General features: G+C 41.8%; 1 protein-coding gene across 1 annotated transcript in view; it reads left to right on the top strand.

The window, feature by feature from the left end:
• Positions 1 to 12,644, top strand: part of LOC308285291 (H-2 class II histocompatibility antigen, I-E beta chain-like) — a gene marked incomplete at both ends in the record, with an annotated part of 12,710 nt that extends 66 nt beyond the window's left edge. The window contains 5 exons of the mRNA XM_080726007.1: positions 1 to 124; positions 1,318 to 1,492; positions 7,267 to 7,271; positions 8,177 to 8,290; positions 12,589 to 12,644. The exon at positions 1 to 124 is cut by the window's left edge and continues 66 nt beyond it. Of these exons, the coding sequence (XP_080582133.1) occupies positions 1 to 124; positions 1,318 to 1,492; positions 7,267 to 7,271; positions 8,177 to 8,290; positions 12,589 to 12,644 (474 nt within the window). The remainder of the gene's footprint in view (positions 125 to 1,317; positions 1,493 to 7,266; positions 7,272 to 8,176; positions 8,291 to 12,588) is intronic.
• Positions 12,645 to 19,544: the final 6,900 nt, after the last annotated feature.

Raw genomic sequence — 19,544 nt, 5'->3', positions numbered from 1 at the left:
TATGGTGTGATAAACGCAGAGAGCTGGAATAAAGATCCTGCTGTACTGGCTATGGCGAGAGCAAACCGAGAGGGTTTCTGCAAACTCAACATTGAGGGCTACTCCGAAGTTCTGGACAGGAGAGGTGATCTCAGAACAGCACTCAACACTTATCACCTCATGAACAATAACATGTTATAATAATAAATAACAACTATTCACAGATGATTGATGTTTACATTGATCTTCTATAATAAAACATTACTTTAGGTGTTAAACACACTTTACATCCTCTCGAGTAAACTTTTAAGACAGCATCCTGAAATTAAATGTAGATGTACGTCCTTTAGACCACTGTTTCCTAAAAGGTGGTTCGGGACCCATTTGTGGGTCATGGAATAATTTTTTTGGGTCTCTTAATTTTTGAGTTTTTTATTATTATTTATTTTAAAACATTTTCAAAAAACATTCCCAAAAAGAATGATTTTAACTCAACCTCTGCCCAAAGAATACCCCTTTGTACCCCTTCCCTGCCATGCCCGAGGAACCAGAAGATTTAATAAGCTTTAATTAAAAAAAGATTTTTTATCGAGGCGGAACTAAAATAGGCCGGAACTAATGCTCCGTGATCGGTTTCTACACGGACACATTATTGAGCGGACCAGTTAACATTGACACCGTAAACCGGAAGCTGATTATTTTGGCCTGTTGGCTTTCTGTGTAAACACGGCAGCTTACAGACGAAGAACTTATGGATCAATTGAAAAAAAATTAAAGGATTTGAGAAGCTGATGGAATACGCGAACAAACCATGCATAGCAGTGTTCGATCATGCACGATGGGAACTGGATTAGCGGCCGCTTTAACAGGTAGGAGAAGCCAGCAGTGAAAGACATAGAAAAAACTTCGGGGTCCTCGGCCGTTAACTACGAATGAGTTAATAAGCAATTTCATGAGAAAATAAAAATGTAAGAAATTCCACAAATGTTTAAGAAGTATGAATTGGCCGATCTACAAGCTCACAGCGGCGCTAAGCGATTTCGACTAAAACGTCTAATCTCTCTTTTGGGTCTCGACCTGAAAAGTTATTCTCCACTCAGTATTTAAATGAAATGAAGTTGATGTGTTTTTTTTTTCATTGTTTTTATTTTTTTAAGGGCAACAGTTGTATAATCGCAATATTACACTTCGGCTCGTTCCTGCAGCAAGGCTGTCATGCCAAATAACCGTGATAATGCACTCTTGTGTAATATTGCTTAATTGTAAACCTGAATTTGAGATAATTCATGTCAAATAATATTTTTTTTTTGTTTCATTTTTTACTGATTTTTCCCCCAGTGGAGCCCTATGTGAGACTGACCTCGGAGACTCCTTTTGATCCCACACACACACACATGCTGGTGTGCAGCAGCTACGACTTCTACCCCAAACGCATCATCGTCACCTGGCTGAGAGACGGAGAGGCTGCCACCTCTGATGTCACCACCACCGATGAGGAGCCTGATGGAGACTGGTACTACCAGTACCACTCCTACCTGGAGTACACACCCAGGTACACACCTAATACACACCTACACATAGAAATACACACATCTACTGGTACTACCAGTACCACTCCTACCTGGAGTACACACCCAGGTACACACCTATAGGCACCTACACATAGATATACACACCTCTACTGGTACTACCAGTACCACTCCTACCTGGAGTACACACCCAGGTACACACCTAACAGACACCTACACATAGAAATACACACCTCTACTGGTACTACCAGTACCACTCCTACCTGAGTACACACCCAGGTACACACCTAACAGACACCTACACATAGAAATACACACCTCTACTGGTACTACTAGTACCACTCCTACCTGGAGTACACACCCAGGTACACACCTAATACACACCTACACATAGAAATACACACCTCTACTGGTACTACCAGTACCACTCCTACCTGGAGTACACACCCAGGTACACACCTAATACACACCTACACATAGAAATACACACCTCTACTGGTACTACCAGTACCACTCCTACCTGGAGTACACACACAGGTCAGTAGTACACCAGTACACACCATTACACACCAGTGCACCATTACACACCATTACACACCAGTACACGGCAGCCAGGCATGTGCACAGCCCCTTTTCCACAGACCCCACTCCACACCACTCCACACCACACCGCCAACTTGTGCCAGGTTTTCCACTACAAGGACCTTGGTAGAGTGGCGTGAAAGTGGTACTTAACATGGTACTAAAAAGTATCCAGTCTAGAGTAGGTCTGAGGTAGGCCAAACAGGGCCAAACACTTCATAATGACTGATCACTCACTGACTTTTCATTTAGACCACCAGGATATAGTTGTAATACATGATAATAGATTCTATTGTGTTATAACCACTATTATAATGTATTATAGTGTATTATAATTATCATAGTAATACATTAATACTTTATAGTGTATTATAATCACAGTTATAATCCATTATAGTGTATTATAATTTAGGATAGTTGTAATACAAATGTATATTGTATTATAATCACAGTTAAAAGGGTCAATTTGTTTCTTACCGATAGGGGTACTTTTGTGTAATGGAAAATGTAGATATTTTTATGTGGTGTGGTGTGGTGTAGTGTGGTGTGGTGTGGAGCTAAAGCTGCAGTCGAAAATGGGCTATAGACATCAAAAGGGGCTTGAGCCCCACCTGCTCCAGACCATGGATGCAGCATGTACTATGGTGAAAGAAACGCAAATGCCCTCCTTTCCATACCGTACCCGAAGGCATGCATTCAAGAGAATTGCTTTCATAAATGCAGTTTTTACTATGGTGAAAGAAATGCGAATGCCTACTTTCCATGCCATACCTGAAGGCAGCATTCAAGACAATTGTCCAAACTCTCCTGAACTTGAATGCATCATCTCATGTTGAAAGAATTGCCCTCTCTGTGTAGAAATCCATGCCATCTCCAGTATGGACTTGATTACACTTAGTTCAGTGTGGTATTAAGCACCGAAAATAGCCGACTCTCTAACATTTTCTGCACGTCCCTGCTCCTGAACTTGAACGAGCATTCAATGCCCTGTGTGTAGAAGACCATGCCACACCTCGCTTCTCCTGGAGCATGATCATTCTTTGCTGGCGTGGCGCCGGCGTTGCGCACCGGAAATAGCTGATCTCCATGCTCACTGTGCTCGACGCGTTGTGAGATTGTAGATTGGCTATTTAATGTGCACAACACCTCGCCCATGAGGTGAAAAAACATAAGGACAAAAAAGTACTCAATTGTATTTGTCATATAACCCCCCATCTCTCTCTATCTCTCTATTTCTCTTTGGTGGTAATTCTACTGGATTGGGACTTATTTGTTTAAGGTAAAATGAGATATTCCTCCAAATCTGGCTAGATATCACGTAAGAAAAAAAACCCCACTGGAAATGCCCTTTTGGGAATTCCGCCCCCCACAAAAATTCTTCTTTTGGAGGCAGAGCATTATTTGGCTCATGTGTGTGCCCCATGTACTGGTACTACCGGTATGTGTCTATTGAAGCAGGAACTCACCGACCTTCCTGTGGTTTGGTTTGTTACAGATGTAAGATGTAGTTATGTTATGATATACTGTAGGCTACTGGAAAGGAAACAGGAAGGGAACATAACATGGCACACACACTCTCGAGCGCACACAATCTGCATGCACGGACTGACACACATTTTGACTATTTATTCATGTCCACACATAAAGACATTGCATACAAGAAATATTTCAGTTGCAGCAAAGTTAAAATCAAGGCTCATGTCAGTCATTATATACAACAAGCATGTCACACACACACACACACACACACACACACACACACACACACACACACTAGAGGGTAGCACGGGTCCAAAAAATGGGATCCGAGCCGAAATGGAACCGAGGAAATTTGGACCGAGCCGAACCGGCCCCGAGAAAACTACAGATTGTCTAGCCCCGGCCCGAAGTGGATCCGATAGTGGTTGGATCCGGTCCGAACCGGAGCTAATAATGTCCAGAAACATGTTCCATATAGGCTAAATGACGTTCCAACCTGCATCTTCCACTTCCAGCCAGGTGGCCTTTGTTTGTATTTCACCTCGCAAAAAAAAGCCCTCCGTGCAGCAGCAGCGCAATGCTTGAGATTGGATGCGCTGAACGGGACTCACTCAATAAGCCAGAACAGACGATAATATTGATTTGGGAGCGTAATTACAATGCATGTCTCATTAAAAACAATATATATTTTAAAGTTGAAGGATATATATGTTTAAATCTCGGGTCCTCTCGGATCCTTTTCGGATCCTGCATTTTGGACAGCCCCGAACGGACCCGAGGCAATTAGACCCTACCCTACCCTAACCCGAGGGACAAGTGAATATTTTAGACCCGAACGGCTCGGGTCTCGGTTCGGGTCTCGGGTTATCGGGTCCTGGAAGACCCGTGCTATGCCCTAACACACACACACACACACACACACACACACACACACACACACACACACACACCCACACCCACACCCACACACACACACACACACATTAATTTGATTTGAAGTTTTGTGTGTGTGTGCAACTGAGTGTAAATGGTGCATTTATATATCACCTTTATCCAAGGTGCTTAACAGATATTGTGCATTACATTCACCCATTCACTCATACGCCGATGGCAGAGGAAACCATGCAAGGCACCAATCTGCTCATCGGGAGTGATTGGGGCTTCCAACTCAGTCAGAATTAACTGGATTTAACTCTAAGGACCTTTCCAGGGAGGGTGCTCATGTGTGTCTTGCTGTGTCACCCTTTCTTATTTTTATTTTTATTTATTTTTCTTGCACTGACCAATGAACACTTTTTTTGTTTGGCTCTGCACTATTAGGTTGTGTTAGTAGTATTGAGTATTTTTCTGTTTGTGTTTGACATTGCGGTGAGATACTTTGACTAGCAATGGCCGTGTTTCCCAAAGCGATTTTTAGCCTATCGTAGCTCACGCATGGTCGTAGAGACCAAGCCCTGACCGCCATGTTCCCGTGTTTACATGGGTTCGGGCAGAGCGACTTACTTAGCTCCCTACAACTACACCAGCATTCAGATTTCACAAACAAAGTGCTTAATAAAGTCTAACACCTGTCTAAATAGGGTACGGCGTTCTATAATTACCTGTATTCTCTGTGTTCTTTAATAAGAAGCCTTTTTATCCGATCACTGTCTGTTTATCTCAATGGGGTTGGTGCGCATGGGGAACGCCAGGAAATACGTGGAAAAACAGAAAGATTGTGCTTAAGGATTGCTTTTTGCTGTTTTTTGTTTAAGTTGTCTGTTTCACTTTGAGCATTGACTGTTTTTGACACTTTATATTTTTCGCACCCTTTCTTTGATGTACCTTGCTCTTTACTGTACACTGTTCTTTTTTATTCTTTTCATACTTCTCTGTAACTTTGTAAATGTCCTTATACTGCTGTGCTGCCTCCGGTTGACTGATTTTCTCCCTTGGGATAATAAAGGTATCTACCGGTATCTATCTATCTAGTCTTGCTCAAGGACACTTCTACACTAACTCTGGGGGAGCCCGGGATCAAACTGGGAACCCTTTAGGAACCCTCCCTGTTCTAAGACGGCAACTCTACCCCTGAGCCACTGCCGAGTGTGAGAGTGTTTTCGCTTCAGGCCTCCCCGTTGCGTCCAGGGTCGCTGGTAAAACGTTGTTCTGTCACTCATGTTCATAAAGTCAACACAGACTCTCATCCAATCCAAGCCTCATTAAGCCTCACTGCTGACACCATCAGATGTCTTCAAACTAGCGTCGGTCATGTGATCAAACTGGTTCGGGTTGAAACCTGAACTTACCATTGAAGCCTCTCTCCAAACTCCCCAAACTGTATACTTCACCATTCACTGAATGGGAAGTAATAACACTTCCCTCTGCTTGCCATTCTGTTCCCTCTGTTTTGCACACTCAATCAGGATTATTGTTTAGCGAGGTGTCATCAGTTACAAGTGGCAGACAATTGGAGAGCGTTAGAAACAGGGCCTGCTGTGTGTTAGTAATAGGTGGTAGTACTGTGGGTCAGTGTTAGGCTACTCAATCTTTTTCATGACACGTACCACCCACATTATGACAAGTACCACCCACATTGATATTTTATTTGGCCTAGACCACCATCAGAAAGTATTTTGTGCACTGTGGGCTTGCATATCTGCTATTTTTGAATTGCCAACGTGTACAATAATGTGGATAAAGTGGACAAAATGGTTATGATGCTGTATCTACACATTTAGCTGGGGACCCTCTGGAACCCCCCCCAAGGACCCCTGGGGGTCCCCAGTACTGTAAGTAGACCAGAGGTCAGAGAAGTGGACTAGTAGCCTGAAGGCTGCTGGTTCCAAACCCTGGCCAGATTGTCTGTCAAAATGACAGAATGACAAGCAGATCAGTTGGCAGCTCGGAAATGTATTGTGTTGTCATTAACATAATAAATTAATAAACACATAATAAACTAGTATTCTATGCAAAGTTATTGTATTCTATTCAATTCCATGTTGTTGTATTCTAACTTATACAGTATAGCATTCTATTCCATGTTTTCTTATTCTTTATTCTATTCTATTCTGATGAAGTAGCCTAGTATTGTATTGTGTTGTATTCTAATTCATAAAGTAGTATTCTAACTAAACGGTGTGTGTGTGTGTGTGTGTGTGTGTGTGTGTGTGCGTGCGTGTGCGCGCGCGCGCGTGCGTGCGTGCGTGCGTACGTACGTGCGTATGTACGTGTGTATGTATGCATATATATATATATATATATATATATATATATATATATATATATATATATATTATATATATATATATATATATATATATATATATATATATATATATATATATGCTCCCCATTTTCAACTGTTTTTATTTTACTTGTAACACTTGCTTTGGCAATGTAAACTTATGTTTTCTCATGCCAATAAAGCTCCATTGAATTGAAAATTGTGTGTGTGTGTGTGTGTGTGTGTGTGTGTGTGTGTGTGTGTGTGTGTGTGTGTGTGTGTGTGTGTGTGTGTGTGTGTGTTACAGATCAGGAGAGAAGATCTCCTGCATGGTGGAACACTCCAGCCTGACTGCGCCCATATTTGTGGACTGGGGTCAGTCACTCTACTGTGACCTACTGTACTGTACTGTACTGTACTGTACTGTACTGTACTGTACTGTACTGTACTGTCGGTCTCTATTGTAATCTACTGTAATCTATCCCTCCTCAGGTACCGTAGGTTCACTTTCAAACAAGTTTGAACATGTTTTAATGTCTCGCTCTGTTTTTTGTGAGCACCTCAGACAGTTTTTTAAGTTGCTTTATAAGGCTGAGTAGACGTTAAAATGACCCCGAGCATGTTTGAAAGTGAAGCACGGTGGCGCTGTCGCCCCACAGCTAGAAGCTCCTGGGTTAGATTCCCGCCGGGGGCGCTGTGGGCGCTGGGGGTGTGTTCTCTCCTCCGCGTCATCAGCACCCACAGGTGGGGTTGGCGAAAGAGCCTTTCTGTGTGAGTTTGCATGTTCTCCCTGTGTGCCCTTGGGTAGGTAGTCTCACAAAAAAACATGCAGTAATCCTGGTCCGCTACGTCCTACTGGGGAAACTCCCCCATGTCAGGTGAAAAGAAGCAGCTTGGACTCCTCATGCATAGAAGGAAGCATGAGGCCAGCATGTTGATCTCCCCAGGTTGGCAGAGAGAGTGTAGTGCCCAGGATTACATTAGACAATTGACACCGGGTTACAAAAATCATGGGATAAAAAAGAAAGGTTAAAAAGAATAGAGGTCCGCACACAGCTCAATGCTCCACAGTGTTTATTTAAAACATAAAGTTAGACAACGTTTCGGCCATCAGCTGGCCTTGATGACGAAACGTCGTCTAACTTTATGTTTTAAATAAACACTGTGGAGCATTGAGCTGTGTGCGGACCTCTATTCTTTTTGATCTCATGTCGACCTGAGCCCAGCACCAGCATCTTGTTCTTTTAACTATAAAAAAGAAAGGTGTCTTGCTCAGGGACCCTTTGACAAGTAGGCCGGTGCCTGAGCTTGAACTGGGGACCTTGTGTCTCCCAGAGAGCCTCTCTATGGCCTATGGCCACCAGACAGTTCTAATACTAGTATTTGGTTGTTCCATTCTCAGACGACTCCATGCCAGAGGCAGACAAGAACAGGATGGCCATGGGAGCATCTGGCCTTGTCCTGGGCGGGGTCTTGTTCCTGTCTGGGTTCATCTACTACCGCTGGAAGAAACATGGTCAGATGTGGAACATGCACTATCATCACTCAAACACAAGTAGTGTTTTACACTCCACACTATTTAGAATGCTTTAGACCAGTGGTCCTCAACGTTTTCAGGTCGGGACCCAAACTAGTCAGAATATAGATCAACAAGCAGCACAACACGTTGCTTCGCACCACGTTGCCAGCTTGTAGATTGGCTATTTTCACGACTTCTTAATTCTCATTATTTATGGAATTTCTTAGATTAGTATGTTTTAAACAGTATAAAAGTATTATTTTTTTAAATAATAAAATTAAATAAAACTTTTGAAATGCTAGGGTTCAAGCGGAGAGAGGTTTGGCGGACCCCCTGTAGCAACTCTGAGGACCCCTTAGTTAGGGATCCCGGAGCCCCAGTTGAAGAGCCCTGGCTTAAATGCTAGTGTTCTTTAGCAACATACCGGTAGCGTGATGTTGTGGTCAAACTGACTGACCACTGAGCTTGACCTTGTGATTGGTAACTGCTGTCTCACCCACACAACAGGGTTCCATCACCATTTGCTTTGTCTTGTAAGATAACACGCTATGCTCTGTCTGTCTGTCTGTCTGTCTGTCTGTCTGTCTGTCTGTCTGTCTGTCTGTCAGGACGTGTTCTGGTGCCGACAACTGAAGGTGAGAATCTTAGGCTCCTCCCACACATCCACATTCACTTCCTGTTACACACAATCACATGCTTATAATCATAGACATAGAAAGGTATACACCTCCTTCGGCTCTGAGTCGTACAGTATGCATCGAGTAACCATGGGAATCTGCATTGCTTCCACCTGAATCGCTTCCGCGTGCGTCACACATACGCCAATAAAGTTGCGCAGTGATTGGCCAGTAGTCACTTTGACTAGCAGTTGTTACACATCGCTCCAATGAACTGTAGAAGCAGATGAGGTATCTAGACTGAAAACACTAGAACACTCATTTATACTGTATTTATAAAACTAACTGTTTATGACTAAACTAATAGAATAGTGGAACTGTTACAACTTATACAGACAGGCAGTTGTGTATACTAGCAAACTGTTCAAACAAGTAGACCAAATACAAATCCCACTCACCAGACCAACGCACAAACCGTCGTGCCAGTAGGGATGAGCCCGATTGGTAGGGCTGTTGTGAGATGCTTCATGGCTGTACTAACTGTCGGGACTACACATGCATTAACACACCGGTGACTAACAGGTCATTTTGGCCGATTTTGAGATCGCAAAGTGCAATAACTCTCCCCGTGAAGGTCTCAGAAATGTTCCCTTCCATGACTTTTCCTAAATACTCAAGACATATGTTCTCGTTTTTTTCCACCCTTCTGAAACGTTTCCTAAGTATGAAATAATATACCATTATACCACTCTGACGTAAAAAATCGGTTATAAAGATAATTCACACCTTTAGTGCTCCCGGAGTGCGCCTTTGTTCAAGGTAATGGTTCATTTGCATTTCACTGTCAGCTTAGCAAAGATATTAAAACCTGGAAATGTTTTATTTCATAAATATTATCTATTAACTATGGTTTATATAATGTAGGCCTATTATTATTTTAGCCGTGCAGGAGCAATCATTTGCGGGGAGATGATGGTCTTGCTGACTGGGAGAAGTGTGACGTTGCCGCCACTGCACAGCGTGTTTCTAAAAGCTATTAATCATTTCAGTTAAAATCTATAATTTATCGGACGAAATTAACACAATTAGCGCCGATCCCGAGAATACTCGTGAAAAATACTCGAGTAGCACATGGTGCCGATCCCGAGTACACTTGTGAAAAGTACTCTATTACTGTACTGTACTCTATTACCTTCCTGTTGCTGCGCGGAAGGTCCTGAGACGATCGCCCTCGCCGATTCATCATCATCACGGATCCACGAGCACAAAATAGTAATCCCATAACATTGAGGCAGACGGGGAATCTCATCTTTAATGTCCATTATCTCCAAACAACACTTTCAAAGGGAGGATGGCAGTAGATTCTCGCTTATATAACACATGTTGAAAAGCACCGATCCGCCATTACACAACCACATGTTGACGATGATCGCTTCCTGTGAATGACGCGATGACGTCAAACCGGAAGTGTTTACGCTATGGACTTCTGGCCTTCAAAATAAGACAACGGTCGTGGATGCAGCCTGCTAGACATTTTAATCCGTTAATTTCTGGAGCACAAAATGGGTTAATAGCTTGTATAGATAGGCCTACACGCTGAGCCGGGAGACACAGCCCTAATCTCCCGGTGCAGTCAGCCTGTTCTGTTCGAGTGGAGACGGCTTTTAGACAGGCACGCATGTCACGCTGACATGGGTGCCAAATTGTCAATCAAACAATATAGGCTCCCAACGCTTGTTTGTGTCCTGCACGTCTAATTTCTAATGGATAATCTCCTGTTTTCACTACTTTTGTGCGATGGCCTTGTATGATGAAGCAGGGCTTTACTTTGTGGGGGGGAAAACATACACATTTGAAACTTGGACATGGGTGCCAATCAAACAGTATAGGCACCCGACGCTTGTGTCCTGCACGTCTAATTTCTAATGGATAATCATTTGCTTTTCATTGTTATATGCCTAAGCTAAAAGCACTATGTGAACATTTTACAGAGTGAAGAGAATGTGAATTATCTCTCTCTCTCTCTCTCTCTTTCTCTCTCATCATTTCTCTGCCTCGCTCTGTCTATCTCTGCTACACCTTTCCCTATCTCTCTTTCTCCCGAGCCCTGTTTGCACAAATGGACCCTTATTTTATTATATAGCCTATATTTAACTATCGAGAGCGCTCTTTCTTTCTCTTTCCCTCCCTCCCTGCATGCATGCATGCATGCGTGCGTGATGTCGGGACATCACATTACCTAAACTTGATTAATTGGCTGGTTTTGTGAGTTGTCTAATAATGATACAAATGAAAATCGGGACATATGAAGGCGTAATTATTTTACTTCGCTTCGTATGGCGTTGTGAGCTTGTAGAAGATTGGCTATTTGTTTAACAAAATACCCTATATTGCCAATGAACAAAACAAAGCCAAACGTACGGGTCCATTTGATTTCATTTTACGCTCACAGGAGTTACATCTCTCTCACACTGTGGGGACAAATAAAAGCGTAATTCTTTAACATAATGGATATGGATTTGGTTAACATTACCAAACAAATGTTTAATTAATATAAGCTCACAAACTGTGTGGCTTTAGTGAGCTTGTTCTGTCCTGTGTCTAATCCAGGGGTTCTCAAATATTTGAGTTACAAATAAAAAATACAGTTTATATTCAAAGATGTGTACTCTGTGCCAACTTGTGAGCTTGTAGATCTGCAATTATTTGCTAGTTAAAGCATAAAATAATGGTTATTAGAGATGTTACCGATCAATCGGCAATGGATCGGATCGGGCCGATCAAAGCGGGATCAGCGATAATCGGTGGTTTAGATCAAAAGGTAAATTCACCGATCCGATCCGATCGGTGCAACCGATCAACCAGCCGTTCAGTATGCCCACTTGAGGCCATTTTGGGGTATTGATTTCCACAGTGCTGAAGGAATAATTAGTTACTGCTATGATAATAAATACATAGTAATGCTGGTAAATAACTATAAGGCAAATATATAAATGAATTCATGAGTTAATTAATTAATTAAAGTTAAAACATTAACATTTAGAAAATATAAATAATATATAAATAATAACTTGATCAGATCGGTGATTGATCGGTATCGGGTGATCAAACTTTTGTGATCGGTGCTCGGTGATCAGTTCCAAAAAACCTGATCGGACCATCCCTACTTTACTTTGGTTATAATGGTTCCAGGTCTTATTGGTCAATTTGATTTGGGCACTGTATTATTTTGATAGTTGTGCTTTAGGACACTTTATGTATATATATATTTATATATATTATTTGTTCCCTTTCTCTTGCTCTTACTGTACTCTGTACTCTGTTCTTGTTTTTTCTTTTATCTTTTTCATACTTCTCTGTAACTTTGTAAATAACCTTATACTGCTGTGCTGCCTCTGGGCAACTGATTTCCCCCCTTGGGATAATGAAGGTATCTATCTATCTATAGGGAGAGTGTGTGGTGTGATGAAAGGAACAGATATTTCACTTTGAGATGACATCCGTGTTATCTGTGTTAACAAAAAGCGTTTGTATGAATATTCCGTTTGTGGAGGAATTATTATTATATATAGGCATACAGTAAGTATAGCACCATCTTAATTTGAGATGTTCCTCTAAATCTGGATATACATGCATAAAATCCCTAAAAGTTCCCCTATATCTCTGCGTCCTCTGGAGATTGTGCGGCAGCTGACCAGGCAATGTCTTTGCGGACAGATGTGGCAATGCCATGATGTTTAATTGGCGATGTGGCTGGCCAGGGTGTACCCAGGGACCCTCAGGATGTTTTTATTTTCCTGGTGGGTCTCCTGCAGGGTGATCACTGTCACGTTGTTTTTGCTGACTATTTGCTCAAGGATGTCGAGCTTGGCTATGGTGAGACCTTCGACGTTGAGCTGGAGAAGCGCTAGCGATGGGGCTGTGGTCGTTGGACGTTGTGAAGACATTTGTTTTTCGCTTGGAGAGCAAGCAACCTTGGAACTACTCTTTAGCTACTTGCGGGGGAGGCCACGTGGAGGCTGTCTTCTTCTTCCCCAAAAGTTCCCCTCAGCCTCTGTCCCTCTATACGGGATCCAGGCATTTCTGTCCCTCTAACTTCCGTGGTGCACCCTAAAGCCAGGGGACACATTGAAATTACCCCAGAAAGTGTATTTCATTTCTGGACAAATTTTAAACTGTTTTTGACTTTTAAACAATTTTAAACTGGTTTAATGTTCACACTTGAAGTGCAATTCCTATTGGTTCATTGTCTTTTCACAGAACAACCTGTCATTCTAAGTTAACTGCATGTTTGTGTTTACAGAGATGCAGATATTCGTCGCTGCCCCCTAGAGGAGAGAGGAGGAAGTACATGTGTGTCCCATCAGCAGCACAATGACTGAACAGGTCTTTGTTTTTTGAGATTTAGAAATGGAATTAGATTGCTCAGGAAACACTCAAAAATATTGATTTCATATTTACAAAACATCTCAAATGGTAGAAAAAACAAGACGTGGCTTGTATGTTAAGGACAGGTCACGAAAGGGCACATTTCTGAGAGTTTCCTGAGCAAATCCAAAATCCACCTAAAAATCTCAAAATCAGGCTCAGTCATGCGAGTGTTTTAAAGGGCTAGACCACTTTGGTAGAGGTTTGGGTTGTGTAGTTGCCTTGCTATAATGCATAATAATTGCCACCACGTTAATCTGATGTTGATGATGTCCAAGAAAGATTCATATGTTTGGTGTCTGTGCCACTGCTGCAAAGAGGCAAACTCACAATAGACCCCTCCCATATCTCCAGTCAGAACTCGGTATGTTTGTTTTCTCTTTTTTGCCACTACCACTTGTTAATGGATGGAATAACATGAAATTGACATAAGAAAAGCACTCCGAAATTCCCCTTTAACAGGTATATAGGCTAATACACATTTGTATGAAACAAGTCTTAAAATTGCATTTGAAAATATTCCATTAGTTATTGATATGTGATCGCTTTTAGTTGCAATCATTATATGCAATCGTTTCTAATAACAAGTAATCATTGATACAGAAGCTTGATCAATAATGTATTCATGAGTGGTTTTAAAGGGAGGGTAAGAGATAGTTTTTGGGTTAAAACTAAAAAACTTTTTTTAATTAGAAGGTGAAATAACAATATTGTTCATTCAGTAGCAGGAGTTTCCGTGTCTCTTCAGCTCTTTAATAAATGTCCAATTCATTTTCAGGTGCCAATTTCAGCCAATCAGGAGAGAGCACCCATAGGCCCTCTAAGCTTACATAATGTTCTAGTTAAAATATTTTCCTGTTCATTTCCTTTGTGTCATCACTTCCAATTTAACTTGTTTAACCTGTGTGAGCTCTCGCTCCTGATTGGACAAAATTGGTATCCTGACCTGAAAATGTATTTTCTGTGTTTAATAAAGAGCTGGAGAGACATGGAGACTCCTGTTAACGGAACAAACCCTCTGTAGCAATGATTACTATCACAATATAGAGCTATTTAACACTGTTACTGAACAAGCACTCTATAATAATGATTACTATCACAATACTAGAGATATTTAACACTGTTACTGAACAAACACTCTATAGCAATGATTACTATCACAATATAGAGCTATTTAACACTGTTACTGAACAAACACTCTATAGCAATGATTACTATCACAATATAGAGCTATTTAACACTGTTACTGAACAAGCACTCTATAATAATGATTACTATCACAATACTAGAGATATTTAACACTGTTACTGAACAAACACTCTATAGCAATGATTACTATCACAATATAGAGCTATTTAACACTGTTACTGAACAAGCACTCTATAATAATGATTACTATCACAATACTAGAGATATTTAACACTGTTACTGAACAAACACTCTATAGCAATGATTACTATCACAATATAGAGCTATTTAACACTGTTACTGAACAAACACTCTATAGCAATGATTACTATCACAATATAGAGCTATTTAACACTGTTACTGAACAAACACTCTATAATAATGATTACTATCACAATATAGAGCTATGTAAAGGGCCAGTTCACCTCTGGGACAACCAGATGTTATTGTATTGTTGTTTGTGACAAGATCAACACAATGATGCAGCATGATGCATCATATGATGCAAAATGCATCATCATTGACATACTAACATATCTCAAAACACAGATTGAACACAAAAAATAACTCAGGATTGGGATGATTTTGTCCCAAACAACAATAAAATAAGATCTGGTTGTCCCAGAGGTGAACTGGCCCTTTAACACTGTTACTGAACAAACCCTAGCAATGATTACTATCGCAATATAGATCTATTTAACACTGTTAATGAACAAACCCTCTAGGCCAATAGCATGGGCAACTGGCGGCTCGGGGGCCTTCACTTAATGTGGCCCTCGGGTTAATATCGGAATACTGTTACATTATTGATTTCAGCCGTTACAATTCCAAACGTTTGAATTACTTCAGTCTGTATTAGTAGTTGAATGACTAAAGCCGGTTTTCCATATGCATGGCCCCACTCCACTCCACCCCACACCACACACTTGTGTCAGGTTTTCCACTACAAGGAACTGGGTATAGTGGTGTGAAAGTGGTACAAGACGGGGTACTAAAACGGCTCCACTCTAGAGTGGGTCCGGGCTGGGCCAAGTGAGGCCAAATCAGTGACATATACACGCTGCTGATACTGATTGGTTGGAGTCTCACGGCTGAGCTGTGTCTTTCAACACAACAACTTGAGACAGATTTTAGTTTGCAGTCACGGCTGCGAATCAAATATAAAAGCAAAGCCTGTTTGTTTTATATATCTGTTTATAAAGAGGTCGATTAGGCAGAATTGTGTTCCCCAGCCCTGCAGTTGAGATACCACGAAGCACCAAGAACATATTAACCAACACAAACAGTGGACATAGGCTATATCTATCGTCGCAAGTCGCAATAATCAACGGCCAATGTGTCGGCCATCCGTTATTTTATATAGATCTCAGTGAGATGTCTCCTGTTTGTATTTGTAACTGCATACTTGAATGGGGAAAAGAATCTAGGCTACAGTAGGCTACATGTACTGTAATGAAGCTGCGCTAGCATGTGGCTAGCTCAACTAGCCTCTACATTGTAGCTTACTTCTTTGTGTAGTTTGGCCAATAAAGTTATTATTTGACCATGAACATCCCAACGTTAGTCGTCGCTATAGTTGTAAAGACTCGATGAAGACCTGTGTGAGTGTGTGGCATCTAAAACACTGTCGACCACATCTCTAAAAATAATTAGCGCAACTTAGCGTCTCCGTTGTGTTTGTTTACAGAGAAAGATCCTAGATCCATATGTTGAAGAAAAGGGCGTTCTTTTCTTTCGGGAGCGGAGGGGAGGAGGGTAGTGGGGGGTAATATTGTACTGTAGTGGAAAACCTACATATGAAAATGTGGTGCAGTGCGGTGTCGTGTCGTGTAGTGTAGTGTCGGGCAAAAAACTATTATGGAAAACCGGCTTTGTGATAGTATTAAAATGATTATTTTTTTATGTCCAATGTGTCACAATTTGTATTTAAGTTCATAAAGTTAACATAAGTATAACTAAATGCATTTGTAAGTAAATCAAAATGTTGCATTTCAGGATTCCAATTAAAAAACTAGAAAAGAAAATTTCAAAGAAATTTTAAGTGTGCCTGCAGCTCGCTAAGTCTGTGCAACCTTGTGTAGCGGTTGGTGTTAGCATTAGCGTTACATTTTTTAACATTAGCATTTTTTGCATAAGCTTTAACATTATGGTTCTTCATATGACACCACCCACGACAAACGGTTCACGAGATAAAGGGTCACTTCCTGTTTGGTGAGGGGCACTTCCTGTTTGGCGAAATAGGCCCCAATTAAGGTTAAGGACTCTTAATCAAGTCATTTGATGTCACCCACGCGTCTGTACGACAAACAATTCACGAAATATAGGGTGACTTCCTGTTTGGTGAGGGGCACTTCCTGTTTGGCGAAATAGGCCCCAATTAAGGTTAAGGACTCTTAATCAAGTCATTTGATGCCACCCACGCGTCTGTACGACAAACAATTCACGAGATATAGGGTGACTTCCTGTTTGGTGAGGGGCACTTCCTGTTTGGCGAAATAGGCCCCAATTAAGGTTAAGGACTCTTAATCTTGTCATTTGACGCAACCCGCGCGGTGAGGGGCACTTCCTGTTTGGCGAAATAGGCCCTAATTAAGGTTAAGGACTCTTAATCTTGTCATTTGACGCAACCCACGCGTCTGTACGACAAACGGTTCACGAGATCAAGGGTCACTTCCTGTTTGGTGAGGGGCACTTCCTGTTTGGCGAAATAGGCCCCAATTAAGGTTAAGGACTCCTAATCAAGTCATTTGATGCCATCCACGCATCTGTACGACAAACGGTTCACGAGGTAAAGGGTCACTTCCTGTTTGGTGAGGGGCACTTCCTGTTTGGCGAAATAGGCCCCAATTAAGGTCAAGGACTCTTAATCAAGTCATATGAAACCATCCACGCATCTGTACGACAAACGGTTCATGAGATGTAGAGGCACTTCCTGTTTGGCGAAGGGCACTTCCTGTTACAGAGGGGGCGGGGCTTAATCAATTACAGCTCATCCCTATTGGCCGGAAAAAGACCAAAGTCGTGTGTGCATTTTAAAGTTTAAATCACGTTGCTAGGCAAAAGTATGGCAGAGTTATGTGGCGCCAAAGTTTCTGGGTTTTTTTCGGAGTCCACCATTCAAAGTCAATGGGGGTTTTTGAGCGTAGTTTTTTGCGAATTACGTTGCCATGGTAACGCGGATCGGAAAGAAAAGTAATAGCACCCCATTCCCGGCCGAACCGCACATTTTGATGTATATATTGCGGCGGTGGTGTAAATCGTGCGGCAGTTATTACGTGCCGAAATTTGCAAGAACATTACTTACTGACTGACTGACTTAAGTATGACGGATTACAATAAGTGTTTTGCCATTGCATTGCATGGCAGGCACACTTAATAAACGATAATTCAGGATTCCAATTCAAAAGTAGCAAAAATAGCAGATCTGCAAGCTCAAAACGCGCCTCACAAACAGTAACAATATGGGACTTTCAGGACTTGAACCTGCGACACTGCAAGGGCTGGATTACCAGCCTATAGGTGCCTGGACAACTACCCTGTGGCCCAGGCCAGCGTCATTGGTTTCTAAAGACAGGTCTCTTGAAATATCCAATGTTTGAGGAACTGTAGCACGGTTGTTTTCACAGAGCTTACGTTAAATAAGCTGTGCACAATCAGCTGTGGTTGACACTGCTTCCTGCTGCTCGTTCTCCAGGCAAAAAAATACATATTATCAGGCACGTGCACACATAGACGTCAAAGGGGGCTTGAGCCCCTGCCCTTTTACCCGTCCGGAAAAAGTGCCCTCTCCAGACCATGAATGCAGCTTTTACCGTGGTGAAAGAAATGCAAACCTCCCCCCCTTTCCATGTCATACCCGAAGGCAGCATTCAAACGAATTGCCTTGTCCAAACTCTGTGTGGAAATACATGTATAAGCCACTTGAATTTTCAAGATGGCGGCCGTTTTTCAAGATTGCCACCACCTAAATGGAGCATTAAGCAATAGAATTGTTTAGTTAGTGACACAAGTACGCAAATTGATATGAGCAGTCTTTATGACAAGAAATCATTTCCAGCCACTTGAAATTTCTATTTTCAAGATGGCCCCCTGGATCCTCAAAAGGTACATTTTCTCATATAAATGTATGTATTTTTCATTAAGGACGATTTGGTGTCATTCCATTTTAGATTATGTTAAAGAACAACTTTTAACACATCAAAATACAACTGTGTGGATCATAGATAGATTAGAAAAGAGTGATTATCTGCACTACCAGGACACGCTGGTGATATATCACTGCTGTTAAACTCAGAATGGGGTTCAATGTCAGCTAATTGAAAGTTAGTATCCCAAATGCTGTCTAATTACCCCAAAACAGTTAGATAGCTGCACCTGAATTGACAGGTTGTTCCAGCACGGGAGAGCCGAGCCAAGGTTAAACAGTATTTAAATGGCATTGGAAGAACGATTGGACCAGCACGGGAGAGCCGAGCCAAGGTTAAACAGTATTTAAATGGCATTGGAAGAACGATTGGACCAAGTGTAGGGTTAAGGCATGAACTTAGTTGTATCCCATACATCAAAGTGCTTGGTAAAATGTGGTTCAAGGATAAACCCTCGGCCTCTGCCTAAGACATGACAGAAACCATCATAACAGTTGAGAAAACTAACTGGACAGATGTTTCATTTGTCAGCAGGTCACAGAGGAAAAACAATTCAGCAGAGAGTACGATCATATATTGGTTATGATACCATTGCAAGAAATGTTCCATTATTTCAGAACAAAAAAACATTGCATGGATGCACCTCAGTGATGTAGCCCAAGCTCATCAGGATTTCGGGTCTCGCAACATCATGCCCCTCACTTGGTTGACCCAGCCAGGGTTGATTAAGTCGCGATTTTTGTCCCGGTAGCTACCCACCATCAGTCCCATTAGAGAAAGACAGGACCATTCACTCCACCGCTCTGGAACTACTCGGCCGAGACTGGGAGAGGAAAATCTGGCGCATGCATGGAGGGACTAGGCTTTGTGGAT

This window comes from Nannobrachium achirus, assembly GCF_963921795.1.
Source record: "Nannobrachium achirus genome assembly, chromosome: 5".
Classification (NCBI taxonomy): Eukaryota; Metazoa; Chordata; class Actinopteri; order Myctophiformes; family Myctophidae; genus Nannobrachium; species Nannobrachium achirus.
The sequence above is the reverse complement of the archived record's forward strand: the minus strand, read 5'-3'. Positions and strand labels throughout refer to the sequence as shown.